The sequence below is a fragment of the Taudactylus pleione genome, unplaced genomic scaffold (genome assembly GCF_031769625.1).
Source record: "Taudactylus pleione unplaced genomic scaffold, aTauple2 ptg000068l, whole genome shotgun sequence".
NCBI lineage: Eukaryota > Metazoa > Chordata > Amphibia > Anura > Myobatrachidae > Taudactylus > Taudactylus pleione.
This window is the reverse complement of record NW_028284470.1, coordinates 3,221,731-3,244,343: the sequence shown is the minus strand read 5'-3', so window position 1 is coordinate 3,244,343 and position 22,613 is coordinate 3,221,731. Positions and strand designations below refer to the sequence as shown.

At 47.9% G+C, this 22,613-nt stretch overlaps 1 protein-coding gene across 2 annotated transcripts in view; it reads right to left on the bottom strand.

Annotated features, from left to right (window-relative positions):
• RAI14 (retinoic acid induced 14) overlaps nt 1-22,613 on the bottom strand; it is a 181,230-nt gene that overhangs the window by 37,773 nt on the left and 120,844 nt on the right. For both annotated transcript variants that reach the window (XM_088466963.1, XM_088466964.1), the window contains exons 4-8: nt 17,025-17,113; nt 13,967-14,031; nt 12,626-12,683; nt 9,910-9,980; nt 4,432-4,538 (exon numbers count right to left, since the gene is read on the bottom strand). In XM_088466963.1, the coding sequence (XP_088323089.1) occupies nt 4,432-4,538; nt 9,910-9,980; nt 12,626-12,683; nt 13,967-14,031; nt 17,025-17,113 (390 nt within the window). The remainder of the gene's footprint in view (nt 1-4,431; nt 4,539-9,909; nt 9,981-12,625; nt 12,684-13,966; nt 14,032-17,024; nt 17,114-22,613) is intronic.

Below are 22,613 nucleotides of genomic sequence, written 5' to 3'. Positions count from 1 at the left end.
TCGGGCTGGACCAATTTGCAATATGAAGCACCTATTCTTGTGTATCAACACCTATTTCCCTATAGATTGTAAGCTTGTGAGCAGGGCCCTCTTACCCTTATGTATGTCATGTATGTATGTCTTTTACAACCCAGTATAATGTTAATCTTGATTCAAATTGTAAAGCGCAACGGAATTTGCTGCGCTATATAAGAAACTGTTAATAAATAATAATAAATCCGACAATTGACTGATGTGCGACCGGTGCCGAGTCTTTGCACGCAGTAGCTGGGATTTGCGAAGCCGCAGGTGGGCGCCTCAGTACAAATCCCAACAGCTGCGGCATTTGCATAATTTCGCACAGTTGCAGAGTACAAGTTCGCAGTTGCGGCGACATTAGCAGAATATCTGACTCAGGACGTCTGTTCTTACACTGCTGGTTACTATTTATTGAGTAAGAATACAATAGTAGAAATATTAAAGAATAAAACAGGGTCCATTGGACAGTACTGCATGTGCCAAGAGTCAACAATCCCAGAGCCAGATCATGGGGGGAGATGTATCAAACCTTCCAAAAGGGGGCTCTGGTTGCTGTGTGCAGCTTCTCCATCAGCTTCTACCTCTCATTTTACAGAAAACACAAGATAAATGGAAGCTGATTGGTTGCTATGGGCAATGTCTCTAGTTGTCCTCTTTAGAAGGTTTGATACATCTCCCCCATTGTTCTGAAGAGACCTTCACCAGCTCTGAGGCCTCAGCTGAAACCCCACACCAAAAAGTCCAGCCAATGTTAGCTATAGACCTACAGTGTCGGAACACACTTGAGGACTTGACCATAGGGGCACCACCTGCACTGGGCTACCATGGCACATCTAACGCCACTGGCCATGTTTCCAGGACTCCCCACACACCACCAGCTCTGTACATACATCGTAGTCTCACCCAACACCACCAGCTCTGTACATACATCCTAGTCTCCCCCAACACCACCAGCTCTGTACATACATCCTAGGCTCCCACAACACCACCAGCTCTGTACATACATCCTAGTCTCCCCCAACACCACCAGCTCTTTACATACATCCTAGTCTCCCCCAACACCACCAGCTCTGTATATACATCCTAGTCTCCACCAACACCACCAGTTCTGTACATACATCCTAGGCTCCCACAACACCTACAGCTCTGTACATACATCCTAGTCTCCCCCAACACCTACAGCTCTGTACATACATCCTAGTCTCCCCCAACAACACCAGCTCTGTACATACATCCTAGGCTCCCCCAACACCACCAGCACTGCACTGTACATACATCCTAGTCTCCCCCAACACCACCAGCTCTGTACATACACCCTAGCCTCAACCAACACCACCAGCTCTGTACATACATCCTAGTCTCCCCCAACACCACCAGCTCTGTACATACATCCTAGGCTCCCCCAACACCACCACTGTACATACATCCTAGTCTCCCCCAACACCACCAGCTCAGTACATACATCCTAGCCTCCACCAACACCACCAGCTCTGTACATACATCCTAGTCTCCCCCAACACCACCAGCTCTGTACATACATCCTAGGCTCCCCCAACACCAGCACTGTACATACATCCTAGTCTCCCCCAGCACCACCAGCTCTGTACATACATCCTAGGCTCCCCCAACACCACCAGCTCTGTACATACATCCTAGGCTCCCCCAACACCACCACTGTACATACATCCTAGTCTCCCCCAGCACCACCAGCTCTGTACATACATCCTAGGCTCCCCCAACACCACCAGCTCTGTACATACATCCTAGGCTCCCCCAACACCACCAGCTCTGTACATACATCCTAGCCTCCCCCAACACCACCAGCTCTTTACATACATCCTAGTCTCCCCCAACACCACCAGCTCTGTATATACATCCTAGGCTCCCCCAACACCACCAGCTTTGTACATACATCCTAGCCTCCATCAACACCACCAGCTCTGTACATACATCCTAGGCTCCACCAACACCACCAGCTCTGTACATACATCCTAGGCTCCCCCAAAACCACCAGCTCTGTACATACATCCTAGGCTCCCCCAACACCACCAGCTCTGTACATACATCCTAGGCTCCCCCAACCCACCAGCTCTGTACATACATCCTAGGCTCCCCCAACACCATCAGCACTGTACATACATCCTAGCCTCCACCAACACCACCAGCTCTGTACATACATCCTAGGCTCCCCCAACACCACCAGCTCTGTACATACATCCTAGGCTCCCCCAACACCACCACTGTACATACATCCTAGGCTCCCCCAGCACCACCACTGTACATACATCCTAGGCTCCCCCAGCACCACCAGTTCTGTACATACATCCTAGGCTCCCCCAAAACCACCAGCTCTATACATACATCCTAGGCTCCCCCAACACCATCAGCACTGTACATACATCTTAGCCTCCACCAACACCACCAGCTCTGTACATACATCCTAGCCTCCCCCAACACCACCAGCTCTATACATACATCCTAGGCTCTTCCAACACCACCAGCACTGTACATACATCCTAGGCTCCCCCAACACCACCAGCTTTGTACATACATCCTAGCCTCCACCAACACCACCAGCTCTGTACATACATCCTAGGCTCCCCCAACACCATCAGCTCTGTACATACATCCTAGCCTCCACCAACACCTACAGCTCTGTACATACATCCTAGCCTCCCCCAACACCACCAGCTCTATACATACATCCTAGGCTCCTCCAACACCACCAGCACTGTACATACATCCTAGGCTCCCCCAACACCACCAGCTTTGTACATACATCCTAGCCTCCACCAACACCACCAGCTCTGTACATACATCCTAGGCTCCCCCAACACCATCAGCACTGTACATACATCCTAGCCTCCCCCAACACCACCAGCTCTGTACATACATCCTAGGCTCCCCCAACACCACCAGCTCTGTACATACATCCTAGGCTCCCCCAACACCACCACTGTACATACATCCTAGGCTCCCCCAGCACCACCACTGTACATACATCCTAGGCTCCCCCAGCACCACCAGTTCTGTACATACATCCTAGGCTCCCCCAAAACCACCAGCTCTGTACATACATCCTAGGCTCCCCCAACACCACCACTGTACATACATCCTAGTCTCCCCCAGCACCACCAGCTCTGTACATACATCCTAGGCTCCCCCAACCCACCAGCTCTGTACATACATCCTAGGCTCCCCCAACACCATCAGCACTGTACATACATCCTAGCCTCCCCCAGCACCACCAGTTCTGTACATACATCCTAGGCTCCCCCAACCCACCAGCTCTGTACATACATCCTAGGCTCCCCCAACACCATCAGCACTGTACATACATCCTAGCCTCCACCAACACCACCAGCTCTGTACATACATCCTAGGCTCCCCCAACACCATCAGCACTGTACATACATCTTAGCCTCCACCAACACCACCAGCTCTGTACATACATCCTAGCCTCCCCCAACACCACCAGCTCTATACATACATCCTAGGCTCTTCCAACACCACCAGCACTGTACATACATCCTAGGCTCCCCCAACACCACCAGCTTTGTACATACATCCTAGCCTCCACCAACACCACCAGCTCTGTACATACATCCTAGGCTCCCCCAACACCATCAGCACTGTACATACATCCTAGCCTCCCCCAACACCACCAGCTCTGTACATACATCCTAGCCTCCACCAACACCACCAGCTCTGTACATACATCCTAGGCTCCCCCAACACCACCTGCTCTGTACATACATCCTTGTCTCCCCCAACAGCACCAGCACTGTACATACATCCTAGGCTCCCCCAACACCACCAGCTCTGTACATACATACTAGGCTCCCCCAACACCACCTGCTCTGTACATACATCCTTGTCTCCCCCAACAGCACCAGCACTGTACATACATCCTAGTTGCCCCCAACACCACCAGCTCTTGACCTTAAGGAAGTTCCTAAACACTAAGGGGGAGATGTATCAAACCTTGGTATAATATAAAGTGGAAAGGTTGCTAATAGCGACCAACCAGCTTCTAGCTATAATTTATTTACAGGAGCACAGTTTATAAAATGACAGAAGCTGATTGGTTGCTATGCGTAACTTCTCCACTTTACAGAATCTCTCTCAAAGGTTTGATACATCTCCCCTTAGGTCTCTGAAAAAAACAAACAGCACTGTATGTCTGGAGCTTTCCAAACCCAAGTACAAGTGCTCATTACCCCTGCCGGGTAGACGCGTCACTAGCGTTTGAACCTGCGGTGTACACATATCAGTGGGTGTAAGGTATTTTAGTGATGTTCTTCCTTTAATATACTATGGTTATTCATAGCATACCTTTAAATATTTTCAGCCTCACATTCAAGTCACTATTGAGTGTTTGTAGCACAAACATATTGTTCCATCTATACTTACTTTCCATTCTTATCTGCAATATTTATGTCAGCTCTGTGGTCCAGCAGGCACTTGCATGCCTCTAGATGACCTTTTTGGACTGATATTAGCAGAGGTGTGTTCCCGTCCTGTTTAAAAACAAACAAACATATATATATATAGTAAGATTACTTATTGTACGACTATTGATTTAATGGGATTGTAGGTACACACACAGAACGTTTGTGAAAGGAAGGGATTTTAAATATAGATTTTCAGCTGGTACCTGTAAGCCTGAAGGATTATGGGAAATGAGGTGTCACTGGAGGTGAGAAGGGGGCAGAGGTTCAAAGCAGGGACCCAATGATTCTACGCCTTGGGACGCGGGAGTACAGGTAGAATGCATTTCATTGGAGATCTACTTTAATAGGAAACCCAGCCTACTGGAAAGCACTTTAAGTTACATAGATGATGTAATATTCTGTATTATGCTCACATAGCATTGCCATGAAATCTACACACTGACAGGAATACACCTGTATACTTCTTATTCTTCTATAAACTCTCATTTATCTCACAGCTGGTTTGTGGTTTGCATTGATTAGCTATGAATTGTAGTGTACACAATAACCCTCGCTTGCTGTGAATACTACATTCTACTGTGCTGCAGGTTTGTCTGGCACTGATAGGACATAGACGATAGCTGAGGGGGCCAAGTTATTATCCCAATGGTGAATGCTATCTGACAAAGCGGAATAGACAGAGCAGGGAGGAAGCTGAGATGTCAGGGCAGATAAGGCTGGAGACAGCCCAGATGACAGACGGTAAGCCTGGGACAATCACCTAATAAACCAGCCCATAACTCCACTGCCTAACTAAAGATGTAACGCCCACTACAATGTGATACAGTATAACCACAGGTCAAAAATGTTACATCTGGAATTATAATCTGAGGCTTTGTAACGAAATACTGGGCTCTACACTGTGGAAATACATAGACCCTGAGTGTTATGCACACAGTGCAGAGTGCCTGTTACAGTTACAGGAATATGATTAGAAATCTGCTGCTGTAATATGATCTTGTGTGAGCAGAATGGTTGAATTCTACTCGTGATAATAATGTCAAAAGGCTTTGTTACATTACATGATATAACACTAGTATTTTGGAGCAGTCATTGGCCAGGTCACTAGCTGTAGTTCCCGGTGTTGCAGGATTTTTACGCGCTCTCTCTTCCCCCACATTTCCATCTCCCTGTTCCTCCCATCTCTATCTCTTCCTCCTATCCACCTCCTCTTTCTTCCATCTCTCTGAGGAGAGAGTCTGTTCTCGGAAGTCATGGAAGCCAGCGAGACCTTTCAGGGGAAAGACAGAGCCGGCCCTAGGCACAGACAAACTAAGCAAATGCCTAGGGCCGGCAGCAGTCTGAGGCATGCATGGCCGGGGCACCTGCTGCTGGCCGGGCAGAGGCTCTGGCAGCCGCTACTGTCACTGTGCAGCGTCCATGACCGGAGCTCAGCTGATAGCGCCAATCTGGCCTGGCAGCAGCAAACAGTGAGCAGGCAGCGGCGGTTTGCGGGGATGAGGCACCTGGAGGATGGCTAGTGGTTAGCGCGGGTGCTGTGCTGGGAGAGCGCTGATGGGTGCTGTGCTGAGAGGGGTGCTGTGCTAGGACAGGGGTGCTGGGTGAGGTGTACTGTGCTGTTATGGTGCTGGTAGGAGGGTGCAGGAAGCAATCGGGAAGCCGACTGCCTATATACCGGCAGCCGGCCTCCCGACTGTCTTATCCCGGCAAGGGTGAAATGCTGGGCGTCTAGATGTAGACGCCTGCATTTCCCCGATGCCGGGAGACCGGCACCCGGCATCACGATCGTAGTGATGCCGGGCGCCGCGAGGGAACAGCTGCGGGGAGGGTTAGGGCTCCCGGGGGGGGGGACTTAGGGTTAGGCAACCCCCCTGGAGGGTTAGGCTAGGGGGAGGGAGGGTTAGGGTTAGGCACCCCCCCGGGGGACTTAGGTTTAGGTAGCGGGGAAGGGGGGGATTAGGGTTAGGCACTTGGGGGGGAAGTTAGGGTTAGGGGGGTTAGGTTAGTGGATACTTACCTATCCACGATCAGGATTTCCAGCGCTGTCGGGCTTCCGCTGCGTCGCACTCTGCTCCTGTCGGGCTGCCGCTGGCTATGCGGCCGGCGGTATTTCATACCCATTCCGAGGGTGCTGTCTTGTGATCTGTGCTGGGTGAGGGGTGCTGTGCTAGGACAGGGGTGCTGGGTGAGGGGTACTGTGCTGTGATGGTGCTGGTAGGAGGGTGCTGTCTTGTGATCTGTGCTGGGTGAGGGGTGCTGGAAGGGCAGCACAATGAGGAAGGGGCCACAGTACTGTGAGACCACACCCCCTTCCGTGAGGCCATACACTTTTTCAGGATCCTATGGGGGGGGGGGGGGGGGGCACCACCCAAAATCTTGCCTAGGGCACTAATTTGGCTAGGGCCGGCTCTGGGGAAAGAGGTCAAGGCTGTCCTTCCATTCTCACCGATCTTGTGCTAGATGGACACTTCAGCACATTACATAATAAAGACGTTTAAATATATTTACGGGGCAGAATAAATTAGCCGCGTTGTTGCATCAGAACCCTGTGTGCTAGTGATCCGCAAAATATTTGGGTAACCTGCTTGTTTTTCATATCATAATAAACTAAGTGTGCAGCCGCACATCACACATGGGGTCTTATTCAGGAGTCCACCCAGCGCACATTAAGCTGCATGTCCGCTCTCAAGGTGGGAAGACTATGGCGTGAGTTGGTCACTTTATCATGTATTGAAATATATAGCTCTATGATTACCAAATATTTTATTTAAAAAACCTATTCCAAGAGACTGTACTGAGGATAAAACAAAACACACAAAAAAATAATCCCTATACACAGGGCCATAATGACACAAAGGGACTTAGCTTATACAATTTACAAAGCAAACACATTATAGCTGCGCTATGGGCCTGATTCAGCACGGATCACAACTGCAACTGCGTACACAGATCGAGCGACTGTTATCCATTGCGAATGCGTATAAGCCGCACTGTGTGTGTGAAGCGATTGCACTATGATGACGTACGCAGATAGGAATCCATTGCAGAGTGAGTGACAAGCTGTGACCGTTTGGGGGTGGTGACGGGGGAGTGGTCAGAGGAACGCAGGCGTGTCTGTCCGTTTGAATGCCGTTGCATGGGCGTGCATAAATTAGCCACTGTGATGTCATACGCAGCTTGTGTACTCACTGCGTGCAACGAGACAATTTCTGAGACTGGTCAGACCTGCTGTAATTGTCTGTGACGGGCCGATGTGCTTCCATGTTACCGATGTATATGCAGGACTGCGAGGTATTACGGATGTGAGAAAGCAGCAGTGGGCGTCTCTATGCTGGCTGAGCTGTGGCAGGCATTAGCATATTGTCGCAGCTGCATTGCGTGCGATTACGCAGCTGCTATCCGTGCTGAATAAGGCCCCATGTATGCAATTTGCATCCACAGGAACTTCTATTGGATGTAATTATGTAACAGAAAGGGAAAGTCACACAAAGATAGACATCAATGAGCTTCATAAATTCCCATATTATTTATTTCTTTATTATTAAGTAATTTTTAAACTACTGGACTTTTCGTTTTGTATACAGTGGATGGAGTTCTAATGTCGACATTTATGTCAACATTAATGTTGACACCACAAAATCAACAGTTACAGCGAAACGCCTGGTGCGGCTCATTTGCTCAGTGAGCCGAGCGTTGAAGCGTAACGTCATTTTCTTTAAACGTCCGTCTTATTTGCACCACAGATGCAGCAAAACATCACTCCAAAGACGCTGCGCTTTGACTATAACCGCACTCAAACCGCTAGTAAACATATACAAAGCCGTAGATGAAGCATAAAAGGAACTAGGCGTAAAAAGACAGTGGCATCGTAGCATTAACAGATTCAGACTCCTTCTCATACAGATGTACACGTGTCGCACATCAACTTAATCAGTGCAGTCTCGTTAAGCGGTTTTGTTGCATCCAATTGTCTAATTTGTGCGACTAAGTTGCACATTCGAGAGAGAGAGAGAGATACTCTCGGCACAAGCTGAGCCGCACAGGACCTGGCACGCCGAGAAGAGCTGTCTGGCGCGACCGCTGCGATAGTGTATGAGGACATATCTGTATGATGTCGACATTGTTGAAATATCGACACTGGACATGTCGGCATCTGCAGAATGTTGACATATGAAATGTTGACATCCTACAGAGACCAGAGGGTTAGGGTTAGGCTGTGGGAGCGGAGGGATAGGCTACAGAAGGGGACGGGGTTAGGCACTAGGGGGAGGATTAGGCTATGAAAGAGGAGTGATTAGGGTTTGGGATACTCATCGGTGGGAGTGAAGCAGGATCAGCCAGAAGCCACAGCAGCTGACTGCCGGTATCCAGGAGACACAGCCGGATCAGCTTACCCAGGTAAGTCACCACTAGACCACCAGGGCCGTTTAGGTGACATTCTAATCATGTCCACATTTCACCCATGTCAACATTTCAAACATGTCGACATTATGACCATGCTGACATTCTCAAGTTGACATTATGAAAATTTACAAAATATACCACACCCATACACGAGATGACGTCGGCATCCGGATGTTTGGGATGCCGGCGGCCAGAATCCCGACCGCTGACATCCCGAAGGTAAGTATTAGGCACTAGGTGGAGGGTTATGGTTAAGCTGTGGGGGGTGGGGGTAAGGGTTAGGCTGCAGGGGAGGAGGATAAGGCTGCAGGAAAGGTGGGTTATGGGCTATGATACTTATCCTATCAGGATTCTGACTGTCGGGATGCCGCTATCTGTCTGTGTTCTGACTGCCAGCATCCCGGCCGTCAGGATCCCGTACCTAACCCCCTGCCTGGTATAGGGACGCACGTTGTAATGTTGTAAGGACCATTCATACTGTAGGGCTCACACAGAAAGTGGTAAATACAGGGGTTTAAAGCTATGGCACAGTGGAAGATAAGGACCCTGTTTGCAATAGCTGAAGACATGCGTATTAATGTAAGATAATGATTTCTCATAGCTCTGAATCGAGTTTAAAATAGAGGGTGCCCAATAACAGAACTGGCGTCCTGGTTCGCATAGGGCCAGCTCCAAAACAATTCACTGCCGTTATTTCATCAGGGATTGCTAGAGATAGTTTTTAGTTTGGAAATAGTTTGACGCTGTCAGAAATGTAGGCCATGGGCTTCCCAGCTAATCCCCAGTGCACAAGCTTAAACATTTCTTTCAGAACTCATTCCTAAATCCATTATGAAATGCCTAATCTTGTTGTACACTGTGATCCTGCATTATTATATAATAGCCAGAGAACTAGGAACAGATGTAAGATAAAACACATGTGCACGATGATCGATGAAATGCTAAATGGAATCGAAAGCAGATTTAGCTCCATTTACTGCCCAAGTAAATAAATAAAGAAACTAATCATTCCTGCAAAAGTCATTTCTCTTACCAAATCCTTCACATTTAGGAGACATTTGTGTTCACACAAGAGTTGCAGCACTGGCAGGTGGTTCATGGCAGCTGAAAAAAACAATGGGTTTACAATGGGTCAGACAACGGGCTTTTTTATAACTACATAAACTGGCAGTTTGGCCCTTTTAGGCCAAATTGGTACAAAATCTAAATTCTCACAAGGTCTAACCACCACAATCACATGTTGGTTAGGCTGTGGGTGGAAATCTCATCAGCTGATGTCCTCATCAGCCTGTGGGTACTGTCATCAGTCTGCAGCCGACATTGTGCATTGCAATGTCATTTCATTAAACCAATGGCAAAAATTCAGTTAAAGTAATAGTAACAATATCTGGCGCGCATCACTTCTCTCCATTTTGCACACACCGTACCCTGGCATTAAATCGGAAAGCATATCGGTATTGGAAAAATGGTTATTACCACCAGGGATGCAGGGTGAAATTTCTGGAAGTAGTATCTAGCATTAGCATGTGGTTAGTTTATCGTACTTTTTATTTAGCTGTTGTTAACTGATGGTGGCAGATGCACTTTAATGGCACTTCCTACCCTAACAGGGGATTGGACCCTCTGTTGTTTTTAATATAAAACATCCTCAAAACATTATTTGTCTTTTTGGAACACTGTTTACACAAACTTCCCAAAGGTCCTGATCCGGGAAAGGGATTTATAGAGATTTACGTAAATCTCCGATAGTTGTTGAACTGCGCATGTGCAGATCTGGGGCTGTGGTGATGGGTCGCAGTGCCCGAAAAGCCGCAGCATGATTGACGCGATGCTTGGTGGCGGCGACGGGGAGCGTTCCAGAAAACAGGGGAGTGTCAGCCCCGCTTCCTGGGAGCGCCGAACCCAGTGGCTTCGTCCTTGGACGCAGCTTCGCTGGTCCTGGCAGCGTGATTTTGCTGGACATCCTGAGTAATCTAAGAGTTAATCAGATGTCCGATGTTGAGGGCAGTGGGCTTCTTTTTACTTAAGATGCCTCCTACAGCGTCAGCATAATTTCGCACAGCCGCTGTGCGTCCAAATTAGCGGCTGTCTCTGAATCAGGCCGGAAGTTTGATACAAATGGGTGTTTCTGGCAATACTGGGGTTGGCTTTGGTGGATCAGGGTGGAATTTGGGTGCATTGAGGGCTGGGCCTATTTTATCCTGAGTTGGCATTTTCCAATATTGGGTTCTCTCTCTCTTAGCAATGATCAGCAATGGCTACAAATCTGGTACGGACGTCTCCCACAGTCAGTAAGCAGGAATTTCCATCTTACCTGCAGGCTGCTGTGTCTACTCTCGTGTCACATGTTCTCAGACATATTTTTGGCCATTTCTGGAGCTGGCTGTCCATCAGATGATGTCATACACCCTGCCCCTACCGTGACATCATACACATTCCTAGTCTTTAGGTCATACCTCCAAGCTGTAGTATTGCGATAGGATTTGTACAACTCAAGTACACTGACAGAAGGGCTCAAAGCCCTATGAAAATAATAATTTTATATATTCATTCTTGCAAAATGATATTAGACAAATATAAATGAAACAAACAAATATATAAGGTCCATTAATTTGTCTGTTGTCTTATGGGTTGATAGACAGGACTTAAAAGTGACTTTTAAACATATATACTTTTATGTTTAGGCATCAACAGACAGGGAAGATTGTAGGATAAACTTTACTGTGATCAGTAGACATACAATAAATTTCATAACATGGGGGTTTAACAGGAAAATGATATCAGAAAATTCACTATCATACGGAAATAGAGAGACTACACAATGACAGTTTAAGTCACAGCGCCACCTTCTGTTCCTTCCCAACAATTCAGGCTCTCACACACATTAGTTCCCATTGATTCCGCTCTCAGGACCTCATTCAGAGACACTCGCAAAATGCGAGCACTCGCTCTGAATGAGGGCGGCCGCATCTCTAAAAAGAGCCGGCCTCCTGGCCGCTCGCTAAGCTGTGGGTGATCACCCACAGCTTTAGCGAGCGGCCAGGTTGATGGTCGCGATGGTCAAGACCATCGCGACCATGGGGGCTTGCGACGAGACCCTTGTGGTAGGGTCTCGTCTGCCGGAAGCCCCAGAGAGCTTCCAGCTCTAATAGAGCCGGAAGCTCTCCCACTGACATCACTGGTGATGTCAGTGGTGCCGCCGACAAACGGCAGGCGTTCATTTGGGAACGCCTTCATTTGTGAAGCCACCCCCCCGCCACGCCTACAAAACGGGTCGAACTGTCGATCACCATCGACAGCCGCCCCTTTTGTAGTGAGCCCCAGAGCGAGAGAATTTCTCTCTCGCTCCGGTGCTTGCGCACGCGCAGTGCGGCCACTGCGCGTGTGCAGAGCCCAACATCGACGCGCTTGCGAGCACTCAAGCGATTACGAGCGGGTCTGAATGAGACCCCCAGTGTGAATGACTGCCCAAGGTTGGTTGAAATACAATTGATAAGCACTGGAGCTGGAATTCATGTTGAAGAAAGCTAATATATTTAACAGCACAAACAAGCACTGCATTTCACACACAAGACAACCGACATAATAATGATTGACAAATAGGGTTATTGTAAATTTATTTGATAAATCTGCCCAAATCCAAGCCAACATTGTAACTACAGTACACATGCAGGGAAATGTGGAAACATCCTATTTTCATTTAATGAAGTTCTTCAACTCATGAAGCTCGGTAGCTATAAAACACATACCTGCATAATGCACACTCGTTTTCCCTACGAAGTCTATGCAATCAGTCGGACATTTAGACTGTGAATAAAAGGAGATTAGTACTGTGTAATTCAGCACAAAAAGAGATACGATACATGAAAAGTAATAAAACTGGTCTTCTCAACCTAAAACCGCTCTTTGTGCCCAATGCCACAGAGAATATTGCGAGTGACCTTCTCACTGTCATCTCTCGCTTAGCGCAAACATGCCTGGAATTTGTACGTTTTCAGAAGGGTCAGACTTAGTGCATCTCTTCTAATCAATCTGAACTTAATCTGTGCTGGCGAGAGGCTGCCAAAATACCCCATTCTCAGGTTCACACACGTCAGAAACCCGAAACAAAGGAACAGCTGCTGGGAGATCAAGGAGGATCCAGTGGCTCAGAATCATATGGGGTGGATTAGAAATTACTTTCCTGCCAGAGTGGGTTTAATGAATGGAGAAAGGAAGAAATGCTCACAAAACGGCCGGCATTGTACTAGTTTATTAAGCACCCGCATTCCAGTTTATCTAGTGTTAGGTCATATTCCTACTGGTTTTTCTCTCTGTTGCAATGGCATGTACTGGTTATGGAGGGTGTCCTGCCAGCTGCAGTGTTCTCCTTACTTAAAATATAATTTAACCACCATCTTCAAGGTCTATGTGCTAAGCCTTGGAGAGAGACAAAGCGGACATAGATAGATAAAGTACCAACCAATCAGATCCTAAATGTCACTGTACATTTAGGTTGTGCTTAAAAAAAGAAAAATTAGGAACTGGTTTCTTGGTACTTTATCCCCATCCACTTTATCTCTCTCCAAGGCGTAGTATATAGAACCCTATGTCGAATTCAGTGGTGGATTCAGTGTTAGGGCTGCAACCCAGTCCAAACAGGGGAGTCACACCAACTGCCACCCCAAACAGGGGAGTCACACCAACTGCCACCCCAAACAGGGGAGTCACACCAACTGCCACCCCAAACATTGCCGGCTGGGACTCACTGGCAGTTGGTGTGGCTCCCCCATTTGAATTTTGGACTACGCTGCAGCCCCACCTCTGGAGCCGACACTGGTCATATCAGAACGTTATATAGGGGTCTATTTACTAAGCAGTGTTAGGAGGCAGAGTGAAAAGTGATAAGGTGCCAGCCAATCAGCTCTCAACTGCCATCTCACTGGCTGTGTTTTAAATATGACAGTTGGGAGCTGATTGGCTGGCACCTTATCACTATCTTATCACTTTTCACTCTGTCTCCTAACACTGCTTAGTAAATAGACCCCTAAGCCTCCAGATTTTTCTTAATATTCAGTAGCACAATAAGTGAAAAATAAGGTTGTGTTTACCTGTATTAGTCGCTTTACACATTCAATGTGGTTATATTTCACAGCCATGTGTAGAACACTGTGTCCTAAAAGTAAAATAAACAATTGGTGAGAGAACGTAATAAAAAAACAGATCTCAAAAAGGGATCTACACAACAAATGTTCATTTCCCTATTACAACGACTTTATAGAGATACAAAGGTTCAATCGATTACCTAATAGCATAGGAGCCAGCTCTGTGGGTACTGAGGATGGTTAAACACCCCAATATTTGTGTAAGGGTGGTCATCAATGATTTTCCCACCGATGGTTGATATTTTTGCCATCGATTGCAGTGCTGTTTTATTTATTTTTCTTTTCGGTGCAGGGGCACCTTCCCGGCGCCCCCTTCTCTTATTAACCTGTGGTTAACCTCGCCCCCATTTAGTCTTGCCCCCTTCCCTGATTGGCCCACTGCTCACCATAGGAATGTCCATCGGTGGATGAAACCATCGATGGGTTCATGCCATCAATGGTGACCCCTTTGATGGCCGGCCCTATATTTGTGCTACCCTCAGTCATGTCTATGCATAGAATATCATTTTGAAGTCATATGGTTGATGTAATGTATGTAACCAATCATTTACAATTTGGCTGAGATACGCAATAGTCACATTACAGTGCTGACCTCATCTGGCAGTGCTCTTGGTCATCTCATAGCTGGGAGACACATTACTGGAGATCCGAAATCCCATATTCCCCTATTATAATGTGATGCAATACTAGATTTGCTTAATGTACTTTATACAGTTTGCTTTCAGTATATAATACTTTACAATCAGCTGGAATATCGGAAGATGCAAACCCGACTCTCAGTTATATGGTTAAAAATTCAGCTGGCAGGTAGGTAGAATACAGAGCCTGCGGAACCTGCAGGGATGTGCAGAGCCAGTGGTCAGGGGCGGGATGGACATTAGGTAGGCGATTATATTAATATTGATTGTAAACAGAGGGTTGGAATGTAGAAACAAGCCTTTATAGGTGCGTTCAGACTAGACGATCGACAACGATATATCGTTGTTCGATCTCCCGTGCGTGCTGGGCGATTGATATCGATCATCCAGCACACCACCAATACTCCAACGACTATAACGACCCGTGAACAACGATTGTGGATCCCTATAGTAATCTGGTCGATATCGTGCCCAAGCATCGCTGGTCGTTGATGGGCAAAAAATGCACGATACGATCGATATTGTCCATTTTAATCGTACCTTGTGTAGGCACCTTATGAGTAGAGATACCCTTTAGAGGAAATATAACATTAATATAATTTTCCTAACATGTAATGATATAAAGCCATCACAATATAAGAAGCTCTTTCAACAACATTCCTCTCTCTGTCCCTCTGTTTGTATCTTTGCTCTGACTTAGAAATGACTGGATTTACTACTGCAGGTCATGACATATATAAAAGTCATCAGTAATGTGTCACACCATCTCCATATAGCGTCTCTGTCTAGCGACACCTAAGAGTCCAAGTCTGGCTCCAATTCTAAAATAACTGTAAGAACTGCAAAACATGATCTGTCACCTGTGCACCAGTTGTTACCAATATCCAACAATGTGTGTATAACACATCCAACAGTGTGTGTATAATACACGGCCCCCTGTGAACAAACAGCTTAGAATGGTAAAACTTCTCTAAGTGCTGCAATAAGCCCACATAATAAAGAAGGATGAAACAGACCAACAGTCTTTGTCTGCTCTACATAAAGTATGCAATTAGCTATATAGTAACCTGCAATCAGCCAAAGCGCTGGAGTTTGGAGTACTTCCTGCTATTTATTAAATGGGTAATGCTGGGGAAATCTATATCCTTAACCTATTTACTTCCAGCGATCTCCATAGATCTCTATGGGGATGGTGATTCATCAACCTTTAACGTAGGTTTCTCTTTCTTAGGCAGTGTCAAAATCATAGCTGAGTAGGTGTGTGTTGTCTGTGAGTGTGTGTGGGAGGAGTGAGTGTGTGCTGAGGAGTGTGAGGGCATGTGAGTGTGTGAGGGGTGGAAGTGTGTGGGGGTGAGAGTGTGCGAGTGGTGAGCATGTGTGAGTTGTGAGTGTGTGTGGGAGGGGTGAGTGTGTGAGCATGTGAGTGTGGTGAGGGATGAGTGTGTGGGAGGGGTGAGAGTGTGTGGGAGGCGTGAGTATGGGAAGCATGAGAGTGTGGGAAGCATGAGAGTGTGGGAAGCATGAGAGTGTTTGGGAGGCGTGAGTGTGGTGAGGGGTGAGTGTGTGTGGGAGGGGTGAGAGTGTGTGGGAGGGGTGAGAGTGTGTGGGAGGGGTGAGTGTGGGCATTTGAGTGTGGTGAGCGTGTGTGAGGGGTGAGAGTGTGTGCGGTGTGTGTGGTGAGTGTGTGAGGGGCGAGCGTGTGTGGGAGGGGTGAGTGTGGGCGTGTGAGGTGTGTGAGGGTTGTTAGTGTGGTGAGTGTGTGGGCGTGTGAGGTGTGAGTGTGTGGGAGGGTGTGTGAGTGTGAGGGTTGTTAGTGTGGTGAGTGTGTGGGCATGTGAGTGTGTAAAGGGTGAGAGTATGTGTGAGTGTGAGGGGTGTTAGTGTGGTGAGTGTGTGAGGGGTGAGAGTGTGTAAGGGTGTAGCTAGTGTGTGAGGGGTGTGAGTGTGTAAAGGGTAAGAGTGTGTGAGGGGTTGTGGCGTGTGTGTGAGCATGTGAGTGGTGAGAGGGTGTGAGGGGTGAGTGTGTGAGGGGGTGTGAGTGTGTGAGGGGATCTGAGTGTGTGAGGGGGTGTGAGTGTGAGTGAGCAGGGTGTGTGTGGGAGGGGTGAGCATGTGTGGGAGGGATGAGTGTGTGTGGGAGGGATGAGTGTGTGAGGGGGTGTGTGGGTGTGAGTGGGTGTCAGTGTGTGAGGGGGTGTCAGTGTGTGAGGGGTTCTCCGGGGCTTGTACAGCAGCCGCAACATGGTAAATATGGGCAGTACATCATGTTATTAGTTACAGGCACCCACTAAGCTACCAATGATAAGTAGTCTGCTTAATTGTACATAAGACAGACCTTTTTAAAACATGAATTAGAATGACAGTACCTGATAGATCTTGCGCTAAGACATCTACGCCATGTGCCAGCATAACCCTTAGACAGTCCGCATTCCCCTTCATAGCGGCGAGATGCAACCTGAAAACCAAATGCAAATTCATTTTACAATCTTGTACAGTAGCTGGAATCCCTATCCACCTGTCATTCCTGAAGGGAATGTTACTGACAGAAACTGAGAAGTATTTCTGCAAAAATGTATTTCTGGCAAGAGAACAGAAAACTGAAGAATACCAGCGTTAAAGCATTTACTATCTTTAGAAATAAAAACGTCTTCTGTGTCTTTTAAATTATGGTGCAGGCAGTAGAAAAAAGCTATTTCTGAGACTGATGAACATGTAGAGCTGCTCCCATAAATTGTACTGCTCCAGGCCTCTCACACTGCCCGGCTATCACAGAGCGCAGTCATTGTTTGCTTTGTGATACATCTGGTCTGGGCTGCGGCCTTGCGGAAGGGCTGCAGCAGAAAACAGGGGACACGTAGAAAATTACTTTTTTTTTTTTTACAAGTTGACAGTAGAACAGTACACAGTTGTCTATACTCACTGACCACATTAATCCAGATGCATTCTAGGTTCAACATGTATTCTGATTTATATAACTGCTCCTAAAACAGCAACTACAGCCATTATGTGGACTGAACCAATATCTATGAGAATATGAGGCACTAGGGTGGCTACTCAGGCATGAGGCACAAAATGGCTCCCAAGGAATGAGGCACAAAGAGTTTTTCTAATAAAATGGTCAGTTATTTTCTTAAGAATATTGGACTAGCGGTCAAAATAGGATGTAGTCAGGATCCCGGCAGTGACCATCCCGACGGTCACAATATCAGCATTAGGGTTACAGGTTAGGGTTAGGCACGATGGGGAGGGGTAAGGATAGGCTGCCAAAGGGGACAGTTAGGGTTAGGCACTAGGGGGACGGTTAGACTGCAGTAGCGGACAGGCTAGACTGCAGTAGGAGACTGATAGGGTTAGGCTGCAGTAGCGGATGGGTTAGGCTGCAGTAGCAGACGGGTTAGGCTGCAGTAGCAGACGGGTTAGGCTGCAGTAGGAGACAGGTTAGGGTGCAGTAGGAGACAGGTTAGACTGCAGTAGGAGACTGATAGGGTTATGCTGTAGTAGCGGATGGGTTAGGCTGCAGTAGGAGACAGGTTAGGCTGCAGTAGGAGACAGGTTAGGCTGCAGTAGGAGACAGGTTAGGCTGCAGTAGGAGACAGGTTAGGCTGCAGTAGGAGACAGGTTAGGCTGCAGTAGGAGACAGGTTAGGCTGCAGTAGGAGACAGGTTAGGCTGCAGTAGGAGACAGGTTAGGCTGCAGTAGGAGACAGGTTAGGCTGCAGTAGGAGACAGGTTAGGCTGCAGTAGGAGACAGGTTAGGCTGCAGTAGGAGACAGGTTAGGCTGCAGTAGGAGACAGGTTAGGCTGCAGTAGGAGACAGGTTAGGCTGCAGTAGGAGACAGGTTAGGCTGCAGTAGGAGACAGGTTAGGCTGCAGTAGGAGACAGGTTAGGCTGCAGTAGGAGACAGGTTAGGCTGCAGTAGGAGACAGGTTAGACTGCAGTAGGAGACAGGTTAGACTGCAGTAGGAGACAGGTTAGACTGCAGTAGGAGACAGGTTAGACTGCAGTAGGAGACTGATAGGGTTATGCTGTAGTAGCGGATGGGTTAGGCTGCAGTAGCGGATGGGTTAGGCTGCAGTAGCGGACGGGTTAGGCTGCAGTAGGAGACTGATAGGGTTAGGCTGCAGTAGGAGATTGATAGGGTTAGGCTGCAGTAGGAGACTGATAGGGTTAGGCTGCAGTAGGAGACTGATAGGGTTAGGCTGCAGTAGGAGACTGATAGGGTTAGGCTGCAGTAGGAGACTGATAGGGTTAGGCTGCAGTAGGAGACTGATAGGGTTAGGCTGCAGTAGGAGACTGATAGGGTTAGGCTGCAGTAGGAGACTGATAGGGTTAGGCTGCAGTAGGAGACTGATAGGGTTAGGCTGCAGTAGGAGACTGATAGGGTTAGGCTGCAGTAGGAGACTGATAGGGTTAGGCTGCAGTAGGAGACTGATAGGGTTAGGCTGCAGTAGGAGACAGATAGGGTTAGGCTGCAGTAGGAGACAGATAGGGTTAGGCTGCAGTAGGAGACTGATAGGGTTAGGCTGCAGTAGGAGACTGATAGGGTTAGGCTGCAGTAGGAGACTGATAGGGTTAGGCTGCAGTAGGAGACTGATAGGGTTAGGCTGCAGTAGGAGACTGATAGGGTTATGCTGTAGTAGCGGATGGGTTAGGCTGCAGTAGCGGATGGGTTAGGCTGCAGTAGCGGACAGGTTAGGGTGTAGTAGGAGACTGATAGGGTTAGGCTGCAGTAGGAGAAAGGTTAGGGTGCAGTAGGAGACAGGTTAGGCTTCAGTAGGAGACAGGTTAGGGTGCAGTAGGAGACAGGTTAGGGTGCAGTAGGAACTGATAGGGTTAGGCTGTATAGGGGACGGGTTAGGGTGCAGTAGGAGACAGGTTAGGCTGCAGTAGGAGACAGGTTAGGCTGCAGTAGCAGAAAGGTTAGGGTGCAGTAGGAGAAAGGTTAGGCTGCAGTAGGAACTGATAGGGTTAGGCTGTATAGGGGACGGGTTAGGGTGCAGTAGGAGACAGGTTAGACTGCAGTAGGAGAAAGGTTAGGGTGCAGTAGGAGAAAGGTTAGGCTGCAGTAGGAGAAAGGTTAGGCTGCAGTAGGAACTGATAGGGTTAGGCTGTATAGGGGACAGGTTAGGCTGCAGTAGGAGACAGTTATGGTTAGGCTGCCAAAGGTGATGGTTAGGCTGCGTGATGGGTGGTTTAGGGTAAAACTCATCGGGATTTTGACCGATAGGATTTTACCACAGCGATTGTGACCGTCGGGATGGTCACCGCCGGGATATCATGCTCAACCCGTCAAAATTACTGCATCCACTATGTGTTAGCGGCAGTTTCCGCATCTCGGCAGTATCAATGGTTCCTGCATTCTCATGCCTACACTTTGGGATGGGTGCACTTTAAAATCATAGCGCTGCATAATGGGGATCCAGTTTATAGACCGGTGGACTAAATGCCGCCGGTCTATATCCCGACACGAGAAGCTCAACGGGGCACTTCAAAATACCAACGCCTATCTGGATCCCTAGGCCGGAACGCCGACAGCCCAAACAAGGTAAGTTCGGGACGACTGAAAGGTTAGGGTTAGGCACCCCCTGGAGTAGGTTAGGGTTAAGCATCCCCCAGAGGGGATTTAGGATTAGGCACCCCCCCGGGAGTTTTAGGGTTAGGAACCCCTAAGGGAGGGTTAGGATTGGGGGTTAGGGTACATACCAGTCGGCGTCGGGATCTCCTGCTGTCGGGTTTCTCTTGCCGGGATTTGAACCAGTGGCTAAACCGCCGCCGGCATTACATACGGATTCCGCATAATGTATGTTTCACATGGATTTAAGAGTCTGAGTGTGGGATGGGGGCCCCTGGTGCTCTTACAGCCAGGGCCACAGATCCTTTTACTCCTGCAAATTGTAATGCAGACTGTCTACATTGCAATATACGTTTGGGAGGATGCCAGAAGCACGCATCAGAATTCATTCATTAAAATAATTTTCCAGCAGATGTATTTCCTATCTGTCCAGCAGATGGCGCTGCAGACTACAATCCGCTGAAAGGAAGCAGTGATGGGAAGGATTGTTTAATAGGGAACAAGTCTATTGAGTGTCAGGCAGTAAATGAATTGTGCCCTCAACTAATTTCTTTGCTTAAATATCCCTAACACAGATATATCACAGCATAATACCAACGTTTCAGGGCCCGTAGCCCCTTTTTGCTCCCACCTTGACAAAGGGACTAGGGGCTCCATAACGTTGGTATTATGCTGTGATATCTTTGAATGCACGCTTTGATTTTTACAAGACCCCGAGTACCGCTGTCCTTTGTTATACATATATATATATATATATATATATATATATATATATATTTTTTTTTTTTTTTCATTTATTTATTTGAGTAATAAGAACACTTAGGAAATTATGTTTGCTCGGTTATATTTGGGGTTTTAAAGACTTGGCCATGTCTCCATCAATGTCACCCTCCTGCCCCTTACCTTTAGCCCATGCCTCCTAGCTATTCTATAGTGAGGGGCTTATTCCATCTTAGAAAGTCTGACAGGACGGGATGTAGTTAAAATGCCGACCATCGGCATGCCGGGTGACGAAATCCCGGTGCTGGAATCCCCAACCGTGGACAAGACACCGGCACCAGAATCCCGACGCCGGGATCCCGACAGCCGGTATGCTGATGGTAAGTACAGCGGGAGCCCTTAGGTCTTAGCTGCGGGGAAGGGAAGGTTAGGAACCCTGGGGGGTTTAAGGTTAGGCTACGTACAGTGGGGGTTAGGCTCTAAGAGGGGGGGGGTTAGGTTTAGGCACTAAGGGGGGGGAGGGTTAGGTTTAGGCACTAATGATGAGGGTTAGAGTGTGGGATAGGGAGGGTTAGGGTGCACAACAGGAGAGTTAGGGTTAGGGGGTTAAGGAGGCTAGGGTATTAACCTCTCCCTTGTCGGGAATTCTCAGCATCGGAATGCCGCTGTCGGTCTTTTGACAGCAGGCATCCAGAGTGCTGGGATTTCATACCCAACCCAACAGGACAGCCCAGGGAATGGAATAGAAACAATGGACCTGTACTGGACAGTGATTTCTGCAGGCAGACTTACTAGCACCATCAGATAAAGTAAGTAGTCTTAAGGTGCATATCCATTACACGAGCGTGGAACGACTGTACGATTACAACACTTAATCGTACAGTCGTTCATCATCCTGTGCGGTGGATAATGTGCCCACACTGAACAAGGCACCGTCCCTCATCCCCGATCTCGTCAGGTTGGGCTGCATGTTCAGGCGATGACAAATGCCGATAACAACCAGCGGGAACGCGCATCGCTGGTTGTTGCCGGCATTATACTGCACGATTAATGAATGACTGATCGATCGATATCGTTATCGTTCAATCACTCAGCCTTCTCATGTAGTGGATACGCGCCTTTACACTATACATGTATCATTTAATAGTTGCCACAGACAAATACAGAAATAATAAGAAATATGGGAATGTAGTCATAATCTCGACATTTACAATGAAGACATTCATAATGTCTACTCCACAATGTTATGATGTTGACATTATCAAAATATCAACATTGAATATGGTGGCATCTGCAGCATGTAGACATGCTCACAATGTCGACAGGTGAAGTGGTCATGTGAAATGCTGACATTCTGCAGGCAACTGAGGGTTTTGGCTATGGGAGGGAAGGTTAGGGTTAGGCTGCGGCAGGGGAGGTTAGGGTTAGGCTGCGGCAGCAGAGGGTCAGGGTTAGGCTATTGGAGGTGAGAGTAAGGCTGTGGCAGCGGAGAGTTAGGGTTGAGGCTATAGGAGGGGAGGTTAGGGTTAGGCTGCAGGAGGGGAGGGTTATGGTTAGGCTATGGGATGGGAGGGTTATGGTTAGGCTATGGGATGGGAGGGTTATGGTTAGGCTATGGGATGGGAGGTTTATGGTTAGGCTGCAGGAGGGGAGGGTTATGGTT